General features: G+C 37.1%; 1 protein-coding gene across 3 annotated transcripts; it reads left to right on the plus strand.

Moving 5' to 3' along the window:
- The first annotated feature begins 2,910 nt into the window (after positions 1-2,910).
- Positions 2,911-27,106, plus strand: LOC120634478 (zinc finger protein 2 homolog). Of its 3 annotated transcripts, XR_005659244.1 has the most exons (14): positions 2,911-3,574; positions 4,087-4,198; positions 4,407-4,510; positions 6,098-6,161; positions 8,198-8,388; positions 9,204-9,332; positions 9,618-9,694; positions 10,541-10,657; positions 12,153-12,365; positions 22,563-22,595; positions 23,218-23,319; positions 23,981-24,194; positions 25,030-25,758; positions 25,943-27,106. XR_005659244.1 is itself a non-coding variant. In XM_039905096.1 (13 exons), the coding sequence occupies exons 1-13, from the start codon at positions 3,431-3,433 to the stop codon at positions 25,387-25,389; spliced, it is 1,860 nt and encodes a 619-aa protein (XP_039761030.1). In that variant the 5' UTR covers positions 2,911-3,430; the 3' UTR covers positions 25,390-27,106. The 3 variants fall into 3 exon arrangements, 2 of the variants coding, with proteins under 2 accessions (XP_039761030.1, XP_039761031.1); XM_039905096.1 differs by having other exon boundaries at positions 25,030-27,106; XM_039905097.1 differs by lacking the exons at positions 22,563-22,595; positions 23,218-23,319; positions 23,981-24,194; positions 25,030-25,758; positions 25,943-27,106 and adding exons at positions 15,907-16,262; positions 17,596-17,846; positions 20,519-20,707.

Consider the following 27,106-nt stretch of genomic DNA (forward strand, 5'->3'; position numbering starts at 1 on the left):
GCGCACAAAATAGTTTGTTACGACATTACATTACAAATCTCTGAATTTGGTTTCGTTTTATCTATTATAGAATGCATGTATACTAAATATAAACATTCCTCTTGCATTTATCTTATCTGTTGTTGAAAACTGCACTAAAATCCGTTGGATCGTCTCAAAGATCTAAGCGTACAGACAGCGGGAGCGACTTTGTTTTATACTATGAAAAGATTCCACGATTAATGAGAGTCTATATTGTCCTGGAATTTGGTAATATCACTTGCGCGGTTTCGTTAGTTAAGCGACGATTTAGTCACCAATCAGTCTGGATGCGCCTTTACAGCTGGAGCGGAATACCAAATGTTATTCAATGTATAAAATTACTAATGAAATATATTTTGAGATTATGGAAACATATATCATGTAATAATTTTATGTACCTATTGTATACTTCGCGTCGCGTAAATTGAACTTTTTGTCATATTTTTTTTTATAACGTTATCTGTAACATTTTTAGTAATATTAAAACTTAGGAGGGAGTACTAACTCGTTTTTATTACCTTCCCTTATTTTTGTGTACAAATAGTTGCTAGTTAAATTAATAAATAAATATACTTACTACGACGTCGCCATCTAGCCCCAAAGTGAGCATAGCTTGTGTTATGGGCACTATGATTTGTGATGAATATTTTTATGAAAAATTATATTTGAAGGCCGATTGGCGCAGTTGGCAGCGACCTTGCTTTCTGAGACCAAAGCCAAAGGTTCCCACAACTGGAAAATGATTGGGTGATGAACAAGAATGTTTTTCAGTGTCTCAGTGTTTATCTGTATTTTATAAGTATTTATAAAAAATATTCATCAAAATCAGTAGTTTAGCTTGCGCTTTCTAATTTGTAACTTTTTGTATATCTTTAAACAAGCAATTCTTGTATATATATAATTGGAATCTCGGAATCGGCTCCAACGATTTTCATGGAATTTAGTATACAGGGGGTTTCGGGGGCGATAAATCGATCTAGCTAGGATTCATTTTTAGAAAAGGTCATTTTATTTGTGTTTTCCGGTAAAAACCGATTTGGTGCACCGACGTTGCACCAAATCGTTGTTGACGTTTGCACGGGTCAGCTAGTTTCATATTAATATTTCATGTAAGTTTTTTTGGATTTAGTTTAGTTTTTAACTATTCTGTTATGTAATACTGTAGATGGGTCACAGTTACCAAATAAAAATAAAATTTGGGGTTAGACCATAGATATCGATGTGTGCATTGTCGTAGTATATTTATTTAAATACTTTTAATATACAGATAAACATCAAGACACTGACATTTTACAGTTTTGGGAGCCGGGGTAAATAGACCGAGCACTCGAGGCCTTGAGTGTCATAAAAACAGCCTACCAAACTTCTGGCTGCCCGTTACTGAACGTTCCGTCTGAAAAGGAACTAGCTAACAAAGCATAATACATATATAATTTAATTTTAAAGTGATTTAACATCAATGGATATAAATACCTCAAACCGGATTAATATCCAGAAATTATCCGATCGGATAGAGAAAAGAGAGAAAAAAAAAAAGTGGGCCTATGGACTCGGAAAACAAGGTCCCGCCGTTCAAGCAATGAGCTTACAAAAAAATACTTCGAAGATGCTCGCCTCGAAATGAAGCTGACGCGACGTTGCAGTAGAAAACTATATCTAACTAAAGTCAGACCTTGTGTTCAATCTCACCTTGTACTTAGTCCTAAGATGGCCACAACATAAGTGGTGTGATTAGTTACCACCCTACCCAACTCCTAATCGATTTCCACGGTACGATGACGCATAAATTACACGTTAGCCCGTTACAGTCTTATACTGAATCACTTACCACCAGGTGAGATTGCAGTCAAGGGCTAACGTGTAGTCGAATAAAAAAAAACTCCTACCAAACAACGATAAAGACGAAGAAAAAAATTGAAACTGCGACTTTCACACCCAAAGATAACTGCAGCACAAGAAAAAGGGTCTATTTAGCCCTTGAGCCAATACAATAACCGTGCCGTACCTAATTACGGAATAAAACTCCCCCAGCCTTCACCTATATTTTAAATGGTGGTCAAAGATAGTAAATTTCATAAAAAAGGGTCCGGCTTACTCAGTGAAATTTAGCTTTCCAAAGAATGTAATGATTTGAAATGTAAATAATCAAAAACCTCTACTGCTTAACTAAAGTCCTCTCCCAACGGTTTGTTCGTAATTTGCAGGAGATAGTAGTAGTAGCATAGAGGATGCTGCTGTCCGTTCTCCAAAATGTTCCCTTAGTAATAATCGTTTGTAATAGTTGCACGCCCAAAAAGGCAATATACAGTAATTGTTGCATGTCAGTAGCACGCCCTAAAAGAGACTTCATTACGTGTAATTATATCTAACCTGACTGACCTGTTTTATGTCGAAATATTGACAAAATTAAAACATGAATTTCAATCTTCATTAATAAGTCTAAAATATTAAACCAGTGGTATAATATATTAAAAAAAAAATTAAGCAGCTGAGAAAAGAAGTGGTAATCCTGAAACGGTTGCGCCTACTTTTAAAATATAAATAGGTAAGAATCGTACGACGACGACGTACCTACCTACCTTTCTTCGGCAAATATTTATATCTTGAAGTAGGCAGGTAAATAGTGAAAAGAATTTTAATCAATAGCACAGTCAGAGGTTCTTATCTATTGGTTTTGAAAAACTTAGACACAGGCGGCTCGCGGCATTAATAAATTAGTAATAAATAAACAAATTTTCCAGTGGAGGATTGCTTATATATAAAGTTGAATCGAATAGGTATTGATCCTTTTATTAAAGCGATTATGGAACAAACAACAACCATTTTTTTTAAATAGTAACATTGAAATTTAACCTTGCAGCACTGCCACGCCATTATTTGACAGTTGACATGTGGTTGACATTTGTTTGCAAGTTTTTTGGGATTTCCGATCGAATTTTAGAAATCCTCAAATATTATTAGCTAGAAATCTACATTATAAACGTTTCAAAATGAGCATTTAATGACTATTGTGTACATAAAACGTGTTTTCCATCGTTCCAAGTACACAAAACTTGTGTGATCGCGGTTTTGGAAGGGTTTCGTAGAAATGCGCTAGAAGCCATACATACATCATCACCTATCGTCACTTATAGTTCCAATTTGCCGTACTGCGGTACACTCAGTGATAAATGAAGTTCAAGAATGAAGCAAAATAGTGGAGAAATAGTGTTATTTTAGTGTTCGGCGTACTAAATTACGAGTCTTACATCTTTCAAAAGAGATTATTAAAAAAAGCATCGAAACCTTATATAAATCTGCAATGTAATTGACCATATCAACAATGAACATCAATTAAAATACATTTGATTTGAAAATACCGCCTTAAACTTAATTATTTGATTAAAATATCCAAAAGTATCCTGAAAACATGTCTAAAGAAATAGAAATAAAAATAGAGCCCAATGATCCACAGTTTGATGAAAATGATGAAGATTCAAATTCAAATATGGAACAGCCAGCAAGTACTTCTAACACAGACCATATAAATAATTTTGTTGGAATAAAGCAGGAGGTAAGTTTTTTTTGTTGTTCTACACTGGAGCACAAAGTAAGTTTGTTGTGGGCTTCTTCTATAAGAGCTTAAGTTTTTATTTAAAGATTTTAGAACCACATCCTCTTCTATAATGTAAAAAATTGTGATGTATCAAAAAACCTATGGACTTAATTGAAAAAATAAGTCTTAATTTGACAAGAGATGATCCAATATCATCTCTTGATGCTGGTATCTAAAAAAACAACACAAAACCAATGCTAGCAATAAGGAATATTAAATACTGAAGACATGGCTGTACGGAGATAAACTATTGCCTTTTCCCTAAAGGAAAGGGAAAGAATAAATTTAAAAAAAAACTGGAATCATGCTTATTTTTGCCGCTTAGCAGCATTGTTGCCATGCTGTTGCTGGTGTAATCACAAGTACATGATGTTTAACACCTACTCCTCAGGTTGATGGGCACAGAATTGCACATTGCAGGATGTGTTCCTGGCATGCTCTTCATTTTAAATTTGTTTTATTTTCTTTAGCCAGTTATACAGATTAAATTGGAGCCTCTAGAAGATGAATATCAAGATGATTCCGGTGATATGGATACAGAGAATGTACTGATGAAATTTGAACACAGTTTGTATGAAAGTAGTAAGTATTGAGGTAGATTATCTACAAATTCTCATTGCGTCAGTATAAAAAAAAAAGCTGTGCTTATCCATTTTAAGTGACACTGAGATGTTGATAGCAAAAATAATACTTAGTTATATGTGGATGTAAATCACCATTTAGATTCATGATTTGATTTGATAAGAGAGATTTGTCATGATTTTTTTTTTTTAAGTTTCCTCCATTTCAGATGAGGCAATAAAGCTCCCCAGAGCAAAGAATGTGAACTACAAAGAGGAAGATTCGGACGAAGAGTATGTGCCCCGCATGAAAACTGCTAAAAAAACTCATAAGGTGAGTGGTATATCACAAAGACAGTCTTACAGCCAAAGACTGGCTGAGTTTAATTTTTTTTTGTAAAGTCTTCAACATGTGCAACACATTCAAAATCACTTCTTGCATAAAATAATACACAATAGAGTAAAGTGCATTTACTATTTATAGTGGAGGCTTTGGCTGAGGTTAGATTTTTTTTTTTTTGACTACCACACACATCCCATCTAGCCCCAATTTAAATATCACTTGCTTCAATGGTGAAGGAATACATCTTGAGGAAACCCGCATGCCTAAGAGTTCTCCATAATATTCTCAAAGTTGTATGGAGTCCACCAATCCACATTGGCCCAGTGTGGTGGACTGCGGCCATTACCCCTTCACATTAACCTGCATGCCTAAGACTTCTCCATAATGTTCTCAAAGTTTTATGGAGTCCACCAATCCGCATCGGGCCAGCGTGGTGGACTACGGCCATTATACCTTCTCATTGTGGGAGGAGACCGTCCCCTGTAGCAGGTTGATATGATTATAATGATGATACATTACTACTTATAACACAGATCCACACAGGCACTGCAAAACATTCATGTTCATCACACAGACATTCTAGTTGTGGAAATCGAACCTACAGCCTTGGACTCAGAAAGCAGGGCTGCCCACTGCGCCAATCGGCAGTCTAAACTTACCACCCGATCGCCATGCTATTTAACGTTTCTATACGATGCCGCGTAGAAACCGATTAGGGGTATAGGTTCCATGTAACTGCCATACACCTAACAGGTCAGCCCATTACTATCTTTGATTGCATCCATGCCATGCTTATTTCTGCCGCTAAGCAGCATTGTTGACGGCCGATTGGCGCAGTGGGCAGCGACCCTGCTTTCTGAATCCATGGCTGTTGGTTCATTTCCCACCACTGGACTTTCTGGTTTTTCAGTGTTTGGGTGTTTATCTGTAAATTATAAGTATTTATGAATGTTCTTAAAAAAATATTCACAGTCATCTTAGTAGGTACCCATAACACAAGCTACGCTTACTTTAGGGCTACGTGGCGATGTGTGTATTGTCGTAGTATATTCATTTATTATTTTATTTATTATCGTTGCAACTCTTTGTTCCGGTCTGTAGGGCGTGGTTGCCGGTGTGAACATGAGGCTTAACACTGACGCCTTAACATCTACGCTCTCAGCAGGTTTCCTCACGATGTTTTCATTCACCGTTGAAGCAAGTGATATTTTAAGTTCTTAAAACGCACATAACTTAGAGAAGTTAGAGACGGCCGAGTGGCGCAGTGGGCAGCGACCCTGCTTTCTGAGTCCAAGGCCGTGGATTCAATTCCCACAGTTGGAAAATGTTTGTGTGATGAGCATGAATGTTCTTCAGTGTCTAGGTGTTTATATGTATTTTATAAGTATTTATGTATATAAAAATATTTATCAGTCATCTTAGTACTCATAACCGGGCGAGATGGCGATGTGTGCATTGTCGTAGTATATTTATTTATTTATTTAAAAAGTTGCGTGCTGGGATTCGAACTCGACCCCAAAAATTTAAACTCTTAGTGTTATTGTGCTTTTGGTCAAGTTTATATATTTTTTATTACAGAAATTAAGCACCTTCGATCCCAATGTCAAACGCGGATTCAAAGGGCGATCTAAAACTAAATCAAGTAAGTTTTTCAAGTAGGTTACAGTTTCTCTGACCGATTTCGGCCACTGTCGTCAATTTCCATGGAGATTTTTTAACTACGCGAGAATTGTAGTACACAGGATTGTGCAAACACAGGTCCGCTCTCTCACTCACTCTCTTAGTGAGAGACTCAAGGACATAGCGTAACGTGAACATGAAATAAACCATAAAATCTTTACACGTACCTAGTAATATTGGAACACCTGTATAACGTATGCATTCGGAGCAGCGCTAAACCGGTCGCTGGTATAAGTAGCGGCACGAAAGTCTAGCGGTGACCGTTATTGTGTAGAAGTCGAAAATAAGTCGAATGGGGGAGTAAAGGGTCGCGGGGAGAGTGTGCGTATCGTTCCGTACCGATACGACACCCCGCGCACTTCCAGTGTACAGTCGCGTTCTGAATTGTATTGTTAGGTATTACTGTTAATTTTTGTTGTTGTTTTCATGAATGTTTTTATTTTTCTATTCCCCATAAACTTGTTAAAAATTATAGCCTAGATAACAAGAAATCTTTGGAACTTGAAACTCTAAACTATAATAATTACAAACACATATACTCGCACTCAAGCATGCATTTACACTACACACAAACACACACATTACAATTAAATAATATCATTTTTATTAGATAATAATCATTACTTTATTAATTGATGGCTAAATACAATTTATTAATTAAAGTAATGATTGTATTGCCTGCGCGACAGTACCCATGCGCAGCTATCCCGCTAGACTTACTTGCCGCGACTTGTACCTACACTGGATTTATGTTTACTGTATTGTTTTATTTAATGTTTAAATGATGGTGTGTATTACATAAACTTATTAGGTTTTAGAGGAGCAGCGTTCAAACACACGTTTCAGGATGCGAAGAATAATAATTTTAGTAGTTTGTGTAATTAAAAAAAAGTCTGTTGGGATGGCAGCTCCGACACGATCGGAAATAGATCAGGCACCGACAGCTGAACGTGGTCGCCGAGGCACGGGGATGGAGAGGCAATTTCCAATCTCCAGGTGGTACTAAGAATTTCTTGATAGAAAAACCCAATTCCATTCATTGGGAATCGAACCCTCGTGATCTGCAGTCGAATATAATAACTACTCAACTTTATTATCCGTATGGGCTTATCCTACTAATATTATAAATAAGAAAGTTTGTATAGATTTGACTTATGGTTGTTTGTTACTCTTCCACGCACAAACTACTGTACGGATTTTGATGAAACTTTACAGCTATATAGGTTACGTTAGCTTTTGCCCGCGACTTCGTCTGCATTTATTTTTATACTCGCGATAACTTCTAAATTAAATATCCGATTGGAATGAATTAAAAAGTATTTTACCGACATACTATGAATACAATTTTTTCCACCGGCGATTTAACAAAATTTAAGAACACAAAAGCTGCTATCGCGTCTATTTAAAAATACGATATGCAATAAAGACTTTATTGTAGGCAATAATGAGTATATTTCATCTTGTAGTACACCTTTTTTATGTATAAGCATTAGCTTTCTTAGCGCACGCCAAGTAATGAATTTTATAGGCAAAATTTGGCATTTTTGGGTTATTATTGCTACATTATTTCAATTTTCTTAAGGATCTCCAATATTTTTAAAAATAAATTATAGTCTATGTTACTGCGAGATAGTTGAGCTTTCTTTCGCTGGAGAAATGGGTAAAATAGGTCCAGTACTTTCGGAGCCTATTCAGTACCAACAAAGAAACAATCCAAAAACTTTCATCTTTAAAATAATGTGACTGCAATAATTTAAACATTAGAAGTAAGTATAAACTCACAGTGCAATATACTAGGTTACATAAAATTCATAATTCGGAAATTGCATTAATTTCTACAATAAACTACCCATTGACATCTTGGAGATGTCTCTTAAAAAGTTCAAAGTTTGTATTAAACGTAAGCTTATAGAAAAGCTATTATAGTATAAAGGACTACGTAATCGATAAAAAAGCTTGGCAAAATGCCTCTTATCACCGTCCTCCTTTGTGCCTCAGAAGACGATCCAACCTACTCGGAAGATATAATGGACAAGATAGACATAGTGACCATAGACGAGGCGACCCGCCAAGAAGAGCACCAAGATGCGCTGCGCACGCGCAAGCACATGAACTACACCTGCGACTACTGCGCGCTGGGGTTCGTCGTCGAGGAGGCTTACCAGATGCATCTGAAGATACACTCTGAGGTGAGGCTTTTTAAGCCATATATATATTTTTTTTAATTTGTTTAAATAGACCTTCAAATCAAGAGTAAATAGGCATCTTCTAGGCAAGCGCGCTCCACCTTAGACTGCATCATCGCTTACCATCAGGTGTGATTGCAGTCAAACGCTCGTAAACATAAAAAAGAAAAAAAAATAAGACGTTCCAAACAGATCAATAAGAAAGTTGAAAACAGTGTCATGACGGCATAAGAGCGTCATGCCATGTGCCGTGACCGCATATGGGTGGATTTTACTTGCCGCCATAAAAAAATTCTAACCTTTTTTTTTATATAACCGAGGCGTAGATGTTAAGCCTCATGCCTTCACACCGGAACACAGCAATTAATCCTATAAAAAAAGGTTGGAATAATTTCTTAATTTATGTGAAAAATCTATTGGCGCCCCCATACATTATAATGGACGAGTATGCCGTCACGCCATACGGCACGATGCTCTTATGCCTTCATGACCGTTGTCTACTCTTGTGTATGTGTGCGTAACTATGCCACAAAATACTATTGTTATCGGTGCGAGCTACCATACAATAGGTAAAAAATTACGCTTTGTCACAAAATATTTCGTTTACTAATAATTGAATGCATAAATAAATTTATAAATAAATATATTTTTTATATATTATCATCTAAATATTTATTATGTGATTATGGTTGGTGATCGCAGTACACGGTTGTAGTAGCACAGAGGACGCTGCTGCCCGTTCTCCATTATATTCCATTACGAGGCAGTTACTCGAAGACAACTCTTAGAAATTCCATAATGTCGTTCTGTACCACCAGGAAGCAGGTGATCACGAGTGCGACATTTGCAAGGTGCGTCTGAAAACTTCCGAGATGCAGTATCAGCACAGACTGCGTCACTATCGGCGCTACCGCTGTTCCATATGTCATCTGCAACAGCGGGATAAGGTACGTATCATATGTTATTCAAAGTCAATTCTTCATTTATTCAATGTCAATTCTTTAATAATTTAGTGTGAATTTATTCAAAAGCGCTCTATCTTATTCAATGTCAATTCGTCATTTATTCAATCTGAATTAACTCTTTATACAATTTAAATTCATTATTTATTCAAAAACGCGCCTTTTTATCCAATATCAATTCGTCATTTATTCAATGTGAATTCATTATTTATTCTATGTGAAGTGAATTCTATGTAATTCGGTGTGAAGAATGAAATTGTATTTTTCAAGGACACTGTCGCTGCGCACATCATGAGACAGCATATGGGAATTGCGTTCGTGTGCAAACACTGCGGCAGAGATTTCAAGTTAGTGACTATCTTCGTATATTGTCCTCTTCTTTTTTTCTAAATCTCAGGTTTCCTCATTCTCAGGATAAGGCCTTTGTATTCTAATTCTTTCTCATGTTTCTGTTTTCTATTTTGTGAGTATATGTTAATGATGTGGTATATGTTAACACAAATAAATATAATAAATAATAGCATCTATACTGTACTTATGTTGTAAATCCGAACGTGTGTTTCTTTGTTTATTTGTTTTTTTTTTGTTTTATATTTATGGTATATTATTATTAATATTCGGCTCAATCGAACTGATCTTGATGCAATTTGAAACTCGTGTATCCTGAAGATGGCCATAAGATATTATTTACGTTGGAAAAGCTGCTGGTAAAAGTTACCATCACACATACCAAGAAAAAATACATTTTATCAAAAGAGACAAACCATGGCGCAGCGGTGAGCGCTGTGGTTTTAAGTGGAAGGTCCCGGGTTCGATCCCCGGAAATACAATTTAGAAATTTACAATTTCTGAATTTTCTCTGGACTGGTCTGGCGGTAGGCTTCGGCCGTGGCTAGTTAATACCCTACCGACAAAGACGTGCCGCTAAGTAATCTAGCGTTCCGGTACGTTGTCGCGTAGAAACCGTTTAGGCGTATAAGTTTAATATAACTGCCATCATCACTTACCAGCAGGCGAGATTGCAGACACAGGCTAACTTATGGAATAAAAATATTGGAAAAATATTAACTGCAGATTTTTGGGAAACAAAAAATAAAAGCGGACGAAGTCGCGGGCCACAGCTAGGTATCAATAATAACAAATTATAGATATAAAAAAGAAAAAAGATTCTAAAAAGTTTTTACATGCTCCAGGCGGCCACAGTACCTCAACCGCCACATCAAGCAGATGCACACCAAGCCGTTATACCTGGAGTGCCCGGTCTGCAGTCGCGTGTTCCACGAGCGCGGCTGGTTTCGCTGCCACGTGCGGTGAGTGACACACCCTGGACACACAACCACACAACTAGCACGTACCACTTGCCTACTTACACGAAGTTGTTACCTTTTACGAGAGTTTTAAACTAGCACAAACTTACCAACTGGCACGAGAGTTTACAACCAGCCTGTAAGGTTCAAACTGCTATGAGATGTCCTAACTAGCAAAAAAATTTCAACTGGCACGAAAGTTTTAAACTAACACCAAAATTTCAATGATCACCAGAGTGTAACTAGCACGAACTTCATAACTAGCACGAGGGTTTTCAACTTGCAGGAACATTTGAAACTAGCACAAACGTTCTAAGTAGGTACCTAGCATAATAACATGCAAATAGCAAATTATTGTGGATTCTTTAAATCATCTAATCATCTGTAGGGATTTCAAATTCAAATTACTTATTATAGTATCAATACATCAAACACTGGAAAATTATTAAAACAGGATACTTCAATGACACCTAACACAGATACTACTATAGACCTACGATAAAGCTGCATAGCTTTATCGCTAAAAACTTATGTACACCAGTTGATATTCATCGGTTGATATAATGATGAAAAGGTTTATGAAGTCTCAACATCCTCACATTCCCCATTCGATTTCGACCGAAGTTCGACTTTTTGGAACATCAGGAAATAAAACAAAATTAGTGTCGAACTAATTTTTGGGCTAAATATATCAATAAAGATAAACCTATTTTATTTCAAGTTTATTGCGCACAACCCTGACTGACCTGAGTCAAAAATATCACACAATATCACAGCATGTAAGGGCTAGGTATCATTCGTCGGCGGTGTCCGTGGTCCGTTGCTATAGCAACCGTACGCGCCGTGCGCGGCGGGTTGAATAACTCCTTACCCGAAAACGGAGCAGTCCGCTTACGAGCGCCGTTTCTAGAAGACGTGCGCAGTCAATTGTGTTATAGTTCCAAATTTGTAGTTAATTGTACATGTACATTATTTTTTAGTGTTTCAATAAACGTTAACACCTATCAAAAGCTACATTTACAATGATAGAGACACGAGACACCCGAACCCAAACTTTTTTTTTATTCTATTACAGGTTAGCCTTTGACTGCAACCTCACCTGGTTTTAAGTGATTATGTCTCTCTCTCTCTTTGGTCATTCCTTCATCACTGAAGATCGTGGTCCTGGTGAGATCTCAACTTCGCGTTGGTAAACTGTCTCCATTGACTTCTGTTGGAGGCCATTTTTGCGATTTGATAGAAGCGGTCTGAATTTGATTTTTTCAGCTGGTCTGCCCATCTTTTTGGGGACCGGCCTATAGGTCTTTTACCTTTGTCGGTAGGATGGTACCACGGCCAAAGCCTCCCACTGGATGAGACCAGAGAAAATTCAGGAATATTAAATTTCCAAATTGCCCCTACCGGGAATCCGCCCCGGGATCCCCTACTTAAATTCACAGCGCTCACCGTTGCGTCACCAAAAAAAAACTCTAAATGCTGATGTCCAAAACACTTCCAGAACTCACAACGAGCAAGTCCAGAAGAACATCACCAGGAAGGTGCAGTGCTCGCACTGCGGCCGCGAGTTCCGCAACAAGCAGTACCTGGTGCGCCACCTGGCGGTGCACGAGGACCGGCGCCCCAAGACCTGCGACATGTGCTCCCGCTCCTTCAAGAACAGCGAGGTGCTGCGCGTTCACAAGCGACAGCACCACGGCCAGAACCCTGCAAGGTAAGCTGTCACCACTCTCCTAACTTGGTTTTCCTCGACACCACGATTTTAACAGTGTCGAAGCGAATTTTCTGGAACTTTCGGACGATGCTAATGATGCCCAAGACACGGAAAGAACGCCGCACGGTAAGTTTTTGTTACCATATATTACCATATTCTAGCTCGGTTTCCTTCGACACCACTATTTGATACGGAATTCTAAAGTGCACTGCAAGATATGAAAATATTCTAGAACATCTCATTGATGCCCAAGATGCACCACAGAAAGAACCACAGTACGGTGAGTTTTTAATATCGCAATCCTTGTTTAGTTATAATTACAACGTGTAACAGAATTACGAAATAATATTGAAGGACGCATAAGTATGTAAAAATATTAAATTAAAAGAAGCATATTTATTTTTTCATACAGACGAATTCAAAACATTCTAAGTGTTTCCTTATGACAACCCTATTTAAGATAAAAGACCGACACGCGCATAGTACGTACGCTGCGCGACACGAACCTATTAAAGTGACGGGAGTCACTTGATTTTACTTTTGCATGTGACGGTTTACTTAAAAAACTATTAGGTTTTCGGTTTCACAGATGAGTCTCATAGACAATACGTAATGTACCTCTAAAGCCTGAGAAGTATTATTTCGGTTTTCATTTACACGTTGTATATCTTTATGGCATACGGAATTCTACAATGTATTCTAACATACCCAAAAGTTCTAGAACATTGAAGTGATGCCCAAGATACAATTCCACGGAACGAACGCTGTACGGTATGTTTTATCACCACACTCCTCGCTTAATTTTCTTCGACATGGTTGATATGGAATTCTAAAGTCTATTGCAAAATATGCAAATATTCTGGAACTTTCCAGTGATGTCCAAGATACACCGTGGGAATAATTTTGTACGGTAAGATTTTATCACCAAATTCCTTGCTTGGTTTCGTTGATGTCATGATTAAATTCGGAATTCTGCGGGGTAATATAGTAAAGCAGTAAGAGATACTACGGAAATGACCTTTTATTATAGGATTTTATTTTTTTCAAGTTCGTTAAAGTCATTCTAATTTATATTCTAGTTTCAAGTTTCGTTGAAGTAATTCTTATTCTTCGGATGTAGCACATCGGAACGTATGGAAACATTAGTTTAGTTATCAGGGCCTCTAGCTTATTTTATAGTTAAGCTTACATATTTACATTGTTTTTTAGAAAAATAAATTTTTATTATTATTAATAAGCTACCTAGGTTCTACATTCTCAAAATCCCTTATATTCTAGGGCCTAAAACTTGCCATACTTATCTTGTTGTGCATCCCACTTCTGATATGATTATTGTACAGATATACTGTTAACCAAAGATTGCGTTTATTTTTACTCCCTTAATTTATTATATACCAAATATATAATAAATTATGTGATTAAAAATAACTAAGGGAATAAAAGCGCATTGAAGATTTTCCTTGGATTTCTAAATTGAAAGTAGCATCACCAAAGTCTTGTAAACTGAAGTATCTGTATAAAATACACAGCTTGCACCTGTTGAACCTAGAATGAACGTTCGTTTGGTGTTATTTTATGTGTTTTAATTTTCATTTATGTGTTTTTGTTATGTGTGTAATCAAGGATTTGGATTTAAAAACTGTAGACGCTAAAATGGTATGTATTTATGGTGTGGTTCTGTTTCATTAATTATATTATGAAAATAGTTTAGTTATTATATTACGGTGATAGCGCAGTAGGTAGTAGTAGTGTAGGAGTACTGTACTGAGTAGGGTACTTCACTTTCGGGGGGCCGAGTTCGAATCCCAGCACGCACCTCTAACTTATGTGCGTTTTGAGTAATATCACCTGCTTCGACGGTGAAAGAAAAAATCGTGAGGAAACCTCTTGCCTGATTTCTAAATAATGTTCTGAAAAATGTTATTTTAGGTTATTAGACGACCCGTGCCCTGAAGTGGGCCGGTAATGGGTCGATATGTTTATATTATGGGACTTTAAACTACTATTTATTTTGTTTAACACCGTTTGAGTGAGATCATGAAATTTTGTTTCCAAGAAACAATGTCACTGGACCTATATTACTATGTGTCCAAAAATGTTCGTAATAAAACTATAACCTATTTATATTATGCTAATTAATAACGCAAGCTCATATCAAGTATTTATAAAGTGAGAAACACCAAAAATAAAAATTGATTTTTATTTTTTTATTTTAATTAGTACGGTTGACACCAATTACACTAATTAAATACATAGTAGATTAAATTATACAGATTGAAACGAGATCAAAAAATAAGAAAAATAAAACAAAAAACATAGATATAACGAGATCATTCAAATAACTTTACAATAGTTTTACCTAGAAAATTCAAAATCAAACTCGTAATTTTTCGAGATTCTACCGAGAAGAAGCCGACAAGAAACTCAGCAATTGCTCTTTTCCAACATCGTTTTACAATTTAACAATCATTGTTCTATCTTGTGTGAAATGAAAGCGGAGCGGCTTGCTTCGAGGCAACCTTTCATTAAGAAATTCGTCAATAGTATAATATAGTACAACAAGTAACTAAGCTATCGTGGTCCACTATGAAGTTAAGCCAAAAACATGGTGATATTATATTTCTCTATTCAGTACTGTGATATGGAACAGACATTTTTTTTCGTCCGGCTTCCTCCGTCCCTTGGGCAGTACAAAGGGTATGTGGGACTTCCCCCTTTCTGAAGAGGGGAATACCCAAACTTAAAACTACCACCGCATATCTTGTTGGCTTAATAGATGACAGCGCTTGGATATATACCTCCCGGAGCTAAAAAACAGACCCTAATGCCAGTTTTCACCAACGTCGAATTATGAAATGCCTATTTAAGTAATGCCCAATCATAGAAGATTCCTGAGCATACATTTACCTTTCACCAAGCAACTCATATAAGATTGACGGCCGATTGGAACAATTAGTAGCGATCCTGCTTTCTGAGTACAAGGCCGTTTCCCATAACTGGAAAATGTTTGTGTGATGAACATGAAAGTTTTTCAGTGCCTGGGTGTTTATCTGTATATTATAAGTATTTATGTATATTTATCATAAAAATATTTTCATCAGCCATCTTAATACCCATAACACAAGCTACACTTACTTCGGGGCAAGATGGCGATGTGTGTATTGAAGTAATATATTTATTTATAACCTAACTTGTGTAACTATGATTATTGTCACAAGGTGTGGTATTTTATGTTTGTACCATCATATAAATCATCAACTAAGAACCGGTTGAATGTTTTTTTTTTCAAATCATTAGGCATCCGATTTAAGCGTTTCCTAGGTTTAGTGAAAACTGGCATAAGGTTCTTATAAAATTAAATAGTGTCGATCAATTTTATAACAAAGTTATGCGAGAACATCGACGAAATGAACTCGATAGTAAATTCGACGGGTCAAATTGATGGAATAATCATGAGTTCGCTCGTTCAACCAAATGTTTTAAAGTAAGTAGTGTCAGTTGTGTTTTGGTTTATGAACTTCATCTTTTGTTTATATTTTAGTTCGGAGAAGCTGGCGTATTCGTTGGAAGAAAAGAAACTACTCGTTCAATTAGTGCGCGACCGTCCGATCATCGAAGACAAGGAAATAAACTATAAAACTATCGAGCAAAAAACAAACGCGTGGCAAGAACTGTCTGAGGCCTTCAATGCCGCCTCATCAACTTCCCGGAGGAGCGCCGTGCAATTGAGGAGGTGCTGGAAGAAAATGAAATGGATGAGAAGGAAGCATTTGAGGGATAGAATACTCAAGGGTTTGCCTGAAGGCAGCTCTTCAGACTCTGAGAGTTACGTGGATGAAGCGATACCATTAGTGGACTTGCAATTCCCAGATATTGATAATTCAAACACCGTCCGAAGTTAGTATAGTAAAGTAGTAGCATTAAGAATTTAGATGTAATTGTTTGGTAGAATCGAAAATATTTTCGTCTGAACATAGGCAGGGTAGGTGTATGTTTCAGGTATTTCCAAACTCCAATGTTTGGTGACACTATCCAACAAATTCCCTCGATTTTCTAAATTTACACTCACAGAACTTAAATATAATCTTTACTTATATTATAAGGAGGTAACGTTTGTGATTTTGTGACGTTGTAAGGGGTAATCTCTGGAACTACTGAACCGATTTTCAAAATTATTTCACCAATAGAAAGCTTTGTAATTGTGGAGTGTCATAGATTATATATTAACCTAAAAACTGAAAAGAACATTTCGTGGAGTCCGATTTACAAAGTCGATTCCGTTTTTTAAAAATTGCACAATAATCGAATCCGGTTATGTAAAGATAGAATAGAATACACACGATTACATAGATGCCATTTAAATAGCACATTACGAAGTCACAGTGTATTGCCAATAGCTGGCGTGCCAACATAACAAACCATTGATTGCAACTATAACATTGAATAAATTTAAAAAATGCAATTTCTATACAATACAGTAAATATTTAATAATAATAAGAGTAAAAAATTAATTAAAAAAAATGGCAGAAATATTAAGTTTAAAATTCCCTCTACATAGTGCGTGGGTCCACCAAACATACATATTCTGGCTGTGATTGGCCTAGACACTAACCTATCTCCAGCATTTAGGGACCCTAGCGTCCAACGGTTCTCCTAGCTTTGTGCCAACCCGTTTAGCTAAGTTGATAACTTCTTCTACAGATCTCCCCATTTCTGGTTTGATCACGCAGAACATTTCTAAGCATAGTTCAAGATATCTTTGAAAACTGGCATAATATAGTCTTATCCATTAGTGATAACGAATAATCACTTGAACAACATCTTTGCGCCGTCTGAGCCTTTGAAAATATTGAAATTTATAATGTAGAAATTTGGTGTCGTATATTTTATACCTTTTAAAAGTAACGTTGAAGGCGTAAGCGTTGTTAGTCGATTTGGTGTACTGCGACTTCACTTTTGGAGAGCAGAGTTCGAATCTCCGCACCTCTAACTTTTCTAAGTTTCTTGTTTTTCGTGTTAAGTAATGAACAAGTTAAAAAACAACGTGAGGAAACCTGCATGCCAGAGGGTTCTCCACAATTTTCTCAATGTTTTATGGAGTGCCAATTCCCACTGGACCAGCTTGGTGAAATACTTATATCCTTACCTAAATCCTTCTCATTGTGGGAGGAGACCCGTGCCCTGTTATGGGTAGATGTGATGATGTTGACACACTTATTTTCATTCCAGAAAATAAGAAAAAGGCTGAGCGTAGTGTGTCGAAAATAAACATTACCGAAAAACTTGAGATTACCATTGAACTCGGAAAGAAATATGATGTGAATATGGCTCTGCCTGAGCAAAGCGAGGCGAATTTGGACCGCAACAAGCAACGTGAGGAGAATTTTGATATTATCGAACCACGCGGGGTGAAATTGGAACCTACTGAACAACCTGAGATCAATGCGGACCGCAGCGTAATAAGTGAGGCTGATAAAAAAGTAAGTCAGTTTTGCTTTTAAACCCCGAATTTTCAATTAATACAACGTGTATATCAAAACGGAAATAATACTTCACGGGCTTTAGGGTACATTATGCACTGTCTCTGAGACTTATCTGTGAAACAGAAAATTTAATAGTTTCTAAATAACCACTGCCATATTTTCTACTGAAAGAAATCAGATACAGCCCTACATGCAAAATTAAATTCGTCACTTTATTAGGTACGTGTCGCGTAGCGTAGTTACTATGCCCGTGTCGGTCTTTTATCTTCAATAGGGTTGTCACCTAGAATATTTTGAATTAGTTTGTATGGAAAAATAAATATACTTTATGTAATTTAATATCTGTACAGGGTGATTTCTTATGAAATATACTTATGCCTCTTTTAACATTATTTCGTAATTTTGTTACACGTTGTATAAAATAATAAATAGGTTAAATGCTAGACGTAAACCTCCCTTTGCGTTGCAAGTTGGGAGACAATGTATAACTTTTTATCTCGTGCGTGCAATACTTTCAACAACAAATATAGTGAAACGGATATTTTCACATCAAAATTAGATCTTTCAAGAACAGTGATTATTGCACAATAGTGTGATAAACTCTTAAAAGTTTTTTTATTAATTAATTTTATTTTGTGGTAGACGTTATCGTTTATGTATAACTAAGTTGTGAAAACTTCATTGGTTTATGTGATAAATAAAACGACATTATTCTTAAGTCTGTTTTTTCCCCTGGAAAAGCTAATAAATTAATAAATAATCATCGTTAATGCACGCCATCCCACATTGTCACATAAACTCTGTGTGGTTTGAGATGAGGTTAGTGACCTAGATGTCTTTAGTAGTTTTACACTTAAATTGACCAATAAAAAAAAATAAAAAAATCCACCAGCGTAGTGGTTAAATGATACACTAATTATTGTCCTGATAATATATTAGATAAGCTCACAAAGGTTGTGCGTTGTATTTGTGACATTAACAATTTAGACAAGAGTTAACAATATAGTAATTAGGTTTTTTTTTTGTACATCTTGTAAGTACTCCAATGACACTCCTTTTTCTTAACATCAACCCATTACTGGCCCACCACAGAGCACGGGTCTCCTCCCACAATGAGAAGGTGTTAAGGTCGTAGTCCACCACGCTAGCCTAGTGCGGATTGGTGATCTCCACGCACCTTTGAGAACATTATGTTTTTGACCAGGGTATGAATAAAGAAGGAAAATGCCATAAAATGGAAAAATCCTTCCCTTTTATGAGTTATTCAAAATTTTTAGAGTAGGCAGTGCTTCTGCGTATGTATGAAGTGCACGGCACTGGCTAGTCGGTATATGAAATATACTATATAATGTACGTAGGGATATGAGATGTTGAGAAAGATGCATTAAAAAGATGAAGTTAAATATTAAGTCAGAACTACGACCATTTAAATGAAAGAGTTTTTTCAAAGACTTGGTGACACTAGTTTTAAAATGCTGTATGAAACTTTATTGATGTTTGTAATGGCTTTAGACAGAACATTCGATTTTTACTCTGTTTATTTGTGACTAGTGTTTGCCAGCGTTCTAAGTCTTCGATTATTACAGTTTTTTTTACCATCCCGTGGGAATCGTTTGTTTTGCTGGGATAAAAAGTAGCCTATGTTACTTCCCGTACTTTAAGGTGACTTTATCTTCAAAAAAAAGTAAATGGCTTGCTTAGATAGGGCGTGAAGGAAGGGCAAACAATCAAACGCACTTTCGCATTTATACAGCCTGTAACCGAATTTCGAAATACTATTGAAGGGTGCGTAAGTCTATTTCATGGGGAATCAGCCTGTGATTCAGATGTGAAATATTTAATTAAATAAAGCATACAACCTAATTGAAAATTGAAGTATTTATGACAACCCTATTGAAGATAAAATACCGACACGCGCATAGTACCTACGTTAGGCGACAGTGTAAAGTGACAGTAGTCACTCGATTTTAATTTTGCGTGTGATGTTAGAGCCGTATCTTATTTCTTTCAGTAAAACTACGACAGTGGTTTACTCAAAAACTGTTAGGTTTTCCGTTTCACAGATAAGTCTCAGAGACAGTGCATATATTATTTCGGTTTTAATTTACACGTTGTATAAATTGAAAATTTGGGGCCTAAAAGCAAGTAAATCTCAGATACGGTATAATATACCTCTAAAGCTATATATTGTATATTTCATCACCATCATATCAATCTATTACCGGCCCACTACGGGGCACGGGTCACACAATTAGAAGGGATTAGGTCACCACCACTACCACGCTGGTCCAGTGTGGATTGGTGGTCCCCACACGCCTTTGCGAACATTATGGAGAACACTCAGGCATGCAGGTTTCCTCACAATGTTTTCGTTCACCGACACACGGATACACACACACGCAAACAGTCATACACGCACACATCGTATTTCAATTGAGATTTGATTTGAATTACAAAAGTTAGACTTCCATGCTGGGATTCGAACTCAGCCCCCGAAAGTGTATATCATCGTAAAGTGATATACACTTTCGATTGTCTATTTTATGAATAAATAAGTAAATATGAGAGCGGTAATGGCTAGGTTTGTAAACCGAATTAATGACCCAGAATTTTGCCAGACTCCTTCTACAGATTGAAATCGTAGCGTACTTAATGTATTATTTTTTCAGGCGACAGAACATTAGAAATGTTATTGGAAACTCGTAGAAGGATGTGTTCATTAAATATGGAGCACAACCAAGATATCAAAAAACTGAAGGTCACCAGAGAAGAAATAATGATAGAGAGAGAGAAAAATCTTATGGAGTTCCAAAAAGGAAGACAACAATTGAAAATACATAAACTTCAACTAGAAATAGATACGTTAAGGGAAATCAATAGTCATAAATAGAATAACACAAACCTAATTATAATAAATTCATGAACACAATTAGTTAGAGAACACACAATAAATTTAAGTATGCAAATTGGTGTTTTATTTATTACTGGGATAAGTAGAAGTCAGTCTTGACACTATTTGAACCCCTCGTCTAAATCGTTTTTAATTTAGTACTGTGTCTAAAGGCCATGGTTACCGGTGTATTACTAGGCATGTGAGGCTTAGCACCTTCGCCTTAGGGTGATGGAAACAGGTTGGCACGTTGCAAGACCTTGCATGTTCTGTGAAGTGTTGATCTGTTTAAAGGCGATGGCTTTCCATTTACCATCAGGTGGGAAATCTGCTTGGACCGACTAACGTTAAAGTCACGCAACACAAGTTTTAAAAGTTTCTTTTAAATTATCATCCTACTACTCAGTCACATTTGACAGTCAAATTTGACTGAATTTTGGAATGGAGATAGATTATATCCTGGATTAACACATAGGTTGCTTTTTATCCCGGGAAAATGTACGGTTCCCGCGGGATTCATGAAAAACCAAAACGCGTACGAAGCCGCTGACGATAGCTGGTCAAAAATATTTTTGAATCTTTGGGTGTACTTCTTGCTCGCATCCCAGGTTATGTGACATCGGCACAAAATATTCTCCACATACTTGAAGATATAGTTGTTGTTTTAAGTTTCAGCATATTCTTTTGGGACCGCTTGTCTGACGTCAATCCTTCTTGGGAGGTGACAGTAATAAATGTATTCTTCAACTTTTAGATCGTTACTACAAGTGTTCAAAACGTGCGGTTTAAGAATACCAAAATAAACTTAGTTGGTTATTCTTCTTGATTTCATCATTATCTCTAGCACAAGATTTTTGCGCTCGCAATCGAGTCTTTTACGGGTATTTAATTACTCTAACGTCAGTGTAAAATAAATCTTGTATGCATTGCACTTAAGCTTTAATTTGGATACAATTCTTCTGTTCGGGCTTTTGACACGTTTGGTTAATAAAAATCGGATAGATTTGTGACTCCAAAACGAGTAACCATTTGGTTCATTTTACTTTGAGAGTTTATTAAGCAAAAACGACTCTTCCTGCCCGTCTTTAAGGGGGGAAGGTAAGGGGAAAGTCAGCTCAAGGACACCTGCTTTGAAGCTTGGAATGAGTAGGGTGACGTTTGAGAAGTTTGCGCTCCTTGGTCTAGAGTATATTCCGTAAACTAACCTTGGATGTTGAATAGAAGCAGGCGTAACTTTTCGGAATTATCCTATGATATCCTATGAAAATGAGGCTTAATTTTTAGACCGTGGATGTGACATACGTCCAGAATTCAGGAACCTCGTCTTTGTCGGGAAAGAAGATTCTGGGTGATTGGAATGCATTATCTGCAAGGTCAGTCGTCTGTCTATCGTCTTCGATCACGGCTTATAACAGACATAATCATGAACAACCCACTAAAAGACACAGATTCTCTCTCAGGTCATGAGAAGGGTTTAGACGTATTATATTTTGTCACCCACATAATCATAGGTTCGATTTCTTGGATCGGGCCAGTTTGAGGTGATTCACCCCTGTGCATCGGTAGTGGCGTGCACTTCATTCATTCATAAAAGCAATGCCTACCTTAAAATATTCACAAAGCTCTTATAGGACGAGGATTTACCCATTTGATGCCATCTTCCTACTTTGTGCCTACCCTAGTTAAAAACCTTGCACACGCCACCGTGGCTGGCAGGTAAACTGTTTTTTTCATACCCGCCTGACTTCTTCCCATTTTTCGGTGGCTCTAAAAGCTCTATTTTATATTTGTTTTATTAACTCATAATCTTTTTTTATTTACAGGGACTACGCTCTTAATGAAGCTAGGATACCAAGGTCAGTTTTTATACATAAACTTTACTTTGCATAACGAATATAATTTAGGGGAAAATTGAGGGAAAGTTGGGAAAAAGGAAGATTCGATGGGGACAAATAAAACTGGAGTATGGATTTATAGAGAGGTGGAAGTGAGGGCCTTGGAAAGAGTGGGTGAGGGCGTTCTGCATAAAGTAAAAAGACTTAAGTTGAAGCAGAAAAAGTATAACTTAAGTAGACGACCTAGTTAAGTTCAGAAAAGAAGTAGGTCTTCAAGTAGAGTTAAACCTAAATAAGCCATTGAAGAGTTTATTTCCATACTGTGCTTAGTTCATACGTACATACGTACGTATGAACTAAGAAACATAGTACACTAAGGATTATAACAACATAGGAGATTAATTATAAAACATTGACAAATCTTTAGAATCTCTAAAAATATCGAAAACAAAATACTCAATTAAAAAGGTGGATTTTTTAAAAAAGATATTTTAAATCAAGCAAACAAATAAAATTTTAAATGTTAAAACAGTACATATTGGAATTGACCTCTACAATTATAAATGAATTTTGGCTTTTATGTCCAGACAAATCAGGTGAAAAAGGTGGTACTATAATATTGTAATATGATGCGCGTGCGCAGGTGTGGCGCCAACACCACGTGCGAGGTGTGCGGCCGCATCCTCACCACGCCCGCCATGCTGACGCGGCACGTGCAGCGGATGCACACCGAGCGCATCAAGAAGTGAGTGCCTTTCCTTATTCCTTACCATAAACATGTTACTAATAATACAATAAAGTTTTCGAGTGTTTGCATCCGCTTAGGAACTACACCCGGCAAGTCGCGGACATCGCTAGGGTTATATATTTCCAATTCCGAGCAACCAATGAATATTCCCACGCTCGTAAATAGTGCGAAAGAGACAGCATGACATTGGCTGTCTCTTATAAATCTATTTTTAATTGTAATGCATAACGTGTGTAGGCTGTTACTGATCTTTGTCTTGTCAGCATCAAATGCCTCTCAAAGAGCAATATAGTTTTTGAAAGAAAGTTTTGAGTGTGTTATTAACACACTCGAAAGCGGTGATAGCCTAGTGGTTTGAGCTACGGCCTCAATTTCGAGGGAACCGAGATTGATCCTGGCGCTCACCTCTATGTTTATGGTTTTTAGTTTAAATAATTAAAATAACAGCAGCTAAAACGGTGAAGGAAAGAATCATAATTACACCTGCATACCTGAGATTTCTCCATAATGTTCTACAAGGCCCGTGAAGTTTACCAATCCGCACTTGGCAAGCGCGGTGGACAATGGCCTAATCGCTTCACATTGAGAGGTGACCCATGCTCTGTTGAGGGCCGGAAATGGGTTGACGATGATGATGACACCTCGAGTCCGCGCGCAGGTTCCAGTGCGACTACTGCCAGAAGCACTACTTCACGAAGGCGGAGGTGCGCTCGCACATCGAGTGGACCCACCTGCAGCGCCGCAAGCACGCGTGCGCGTGTGGGCGGGTGTTCCGCTCGCCCGCACTGCTGCGCGACCACGCGCTCACGCGCCACCTCAACGTGCGCCAGCCCAAGGACAAGAGCTGCGGCGTGTGCGGCAAGATGTTTGCGGTGAGAGCTCACATTACTACCGTCGCTTCCGTCCTTCACTCTTCCGGCAGGGCCTGCTGGATGAACCACTCTGAACCCCCACCTCCCTGAAGCCTCCAACATATATATCCAGAGCAATGAAACATAGACCATCTGTAGGTCAAAGAGCTAAATTTGCGGGAAGACGTTTGCGGTGAGTTTATATTACATAGCTGTCGTTTTAATCCTTCAACGAATTGGTGCGATGCAGTCAAGTACGGAGCCACCCGGAAGCCTACGTTAACACGTCTTAGCTTTACTTGCTTGCTTGCCAGTACTATTTTAGTTCTGCGCATTCACCTTCTTACCTCATGATGCCGGGCGGATCTCTTTTGCATCAATATCCAAAGCAATGAAACATTGATTATCTGTAGGACAATGAGCGAGAAGATTTGCGGTGAGAGTTCAGAGTTACCGTCTAGGTTACACACGTCTTCCTCCTTCACTCGGATGCCTGACGGGGCAATAAAAGAGTTCGGTGCGGTGAAATGCGGAGCCACCTGAAAGCCTCCGGTAACCCGGCTCAACTTTGCTTGCTTGCCGGTACTTCCGTCCTGAGTGTATAACGTAGTGGGTTGGTTTCCAGGCATTAGTATCCAGAAGCAAAGGAGCTTTTTCAATTTACATTTCATCACAGTTTTCGAAGTGGGATTTTAGTATTTAAAGGTAAATCTTCCAAATATATGGCTATTGTCTGACAACATAGAATTGTTTTTTTTTAAATTTTTTTTACAGTGATCCAAAGTTGAGTTTTAATTGTATTACTTTTGTTTAGGTGTAATACTAACCCAAAATTGAAACTGTTAATTCTTTACAGAACCAACAAGTCTTAACGCGTCACGTAAAGGGGCACTCAGGCGAGACCTACCCGTGCACAGAGTGCGGGCAGAAGTTCAAAACGCAGTCGTACGTCAAAGTGCACTACAAGATAAAACATCTCAAGATGACGAGGGCTGAAGTGAAAGCCCAGAGCAGGAGGAAGCTTATCATGGTGCATAGCGAAGAACCTATCAACGCGAAGATCAAAGTCAGTAAAAAATCTAAAGATAAGACCGAAGATCCATTGAATTTAGACAATTTTGAACATGTGGATGTGATGCCGAATGTGAAAAAAGAAGTGACAGATCCTACCGTGCCGCTTTTTGAAACTTTCGTTGATATACAGCGGGAGTGTTGAAGAAATGTATCTACTTAAAAGTAAATCAATTTAAACGAGTCTGGTTAACGCAACATGATGCCAATTCTGTTTTACTCAAATTTATGAACTAAAATAAACAGACAAATCTAATAACGGTACAATTCACTTAAATTAAAATCTTGCATCATCAGTGAATGATGTTGGACACTTGTTAAGTACAATGGTGACTCAGCTGTCATGCACATCACTCTGCCAGAAGTTCGAGCTATTGTACTCAAAAGTGACAGACCAGGTCTCTCAAAAATCTATCCTTGCAACGAACCACACTAATCGTTAAAAACAGATCGTATCCTATCCAAAAATCTCTGTACCCGATGGAGGATCACCGACTGCAAGCAGTAGTTCAAGGTACGTGCATTTGGTATTGTAATTTCTTATTTCAAATGTGAAACATCGTCATTGTGAGACCCTAAGGTTTGAGTCTGATTTTCCTCTGTAACGAGTTACTACAGGTGCTTTCCTTTTCCTCAAAGTGCATATAACGAAAGGGATGGCGCTATTAACATACTTGTGAATTTCGTGTAATTTACAGATTTGTGAACAACAGAATTGGTAACAGTATCCAAAATTTAGACAACTCTAAAAATTAGGAAATGATAGACAAATGTAGATAAAATTATAGATTCACACGTGCTGAAACTCGGGTGGATATACAATGAGGGTGTTGTGGGAATTGCTATTGCGGCAGGAATATGAAGTGAAGTGCAGATCAAATGAAGTGAAAAAAATCGAAACGAAACTTAAACCGAAGATGCATTATAGGTACTTAGATAAGTGAATTTTGAAATAAACTAAAACACCGTGGTATATGCCTCCAACAACTTGATTATAGTCACGTGCCGCGTAACTTACGTTGTCCAATGGGTACAGGAGGGTAAACAAAAATATTCCACCTGAATAAACTATCTAGCCGAATTTTGAACTTTTTGGTGTTAAACAACATTCTAATTTTGTAATAATCTCCTTATTCTAAGGTTATGTCTAGGTTTAACAAAATCACTCGCGCTGTACTGTTTAAAACGGTTCTGGATCATTATTCATTATTTATAAGTCACGCGGTATAGGACTGTTTAAAACTTAAGATGTTACAAAAGCAAATATTGAAGTTATTAATTATTCTTGCACCGCAGATCAATTAAATATGGAAAAAGAGTAAGCAGTATATAACCAAGTTCAAATTTTTAAAACGTTTGTTAATGTGATATTGCAAATATTGAATTGAAGTTAAATTTAAATTGTGAACCTGCATAAGTGAGAGTTAATTCTTCTAGTCGATATCTATTTTAGCTTAATAAAATACATAAGGATTTGGTCCAAACAACTGTCAAAAATACGTAACATCCTAAGACGTAGTTTTGAGACTAGGCTTTAGGAAGTCCCGAGACATCGAGAGACTTCGAGAATTCCCAGAATAAAATTAGAATCGTGTTAAGTTGTGGCGAGATGTATTAATAAAAAAAGCAATTTCTAGTACATATCAATATGTATGAAACATAAAATCTCTAACGCAATTTTAGTACAAACAATCTCTATGTTTAAATCTTCCAATCATAGATACAGTTTTTGGTAATAACTTTTGAATATTTTGGCACTACGTTTTGGCCTTTTGTGGCGAACGCATTTAGGATTATGGTGTAGACCGTATCAAGTGATTACATTATAAGCTTGTGCATTAAATAAAGTTGTTATACTTAAA

Source organism: Pararge aegeria, chromosome 24 (assembly GCF_905163445.1).
Source record: "Pararge aegeria chromosome 24, ilParAegt1.1, whole genome shotgun sequence".
NCBI classification, from domain to species: domain Eukaryota; kingdom Metazoa; phylum Arthropoda; class Insecta; order Lepidoptera; family Nymphalidae; genus Pararge; species Pararge aegeria.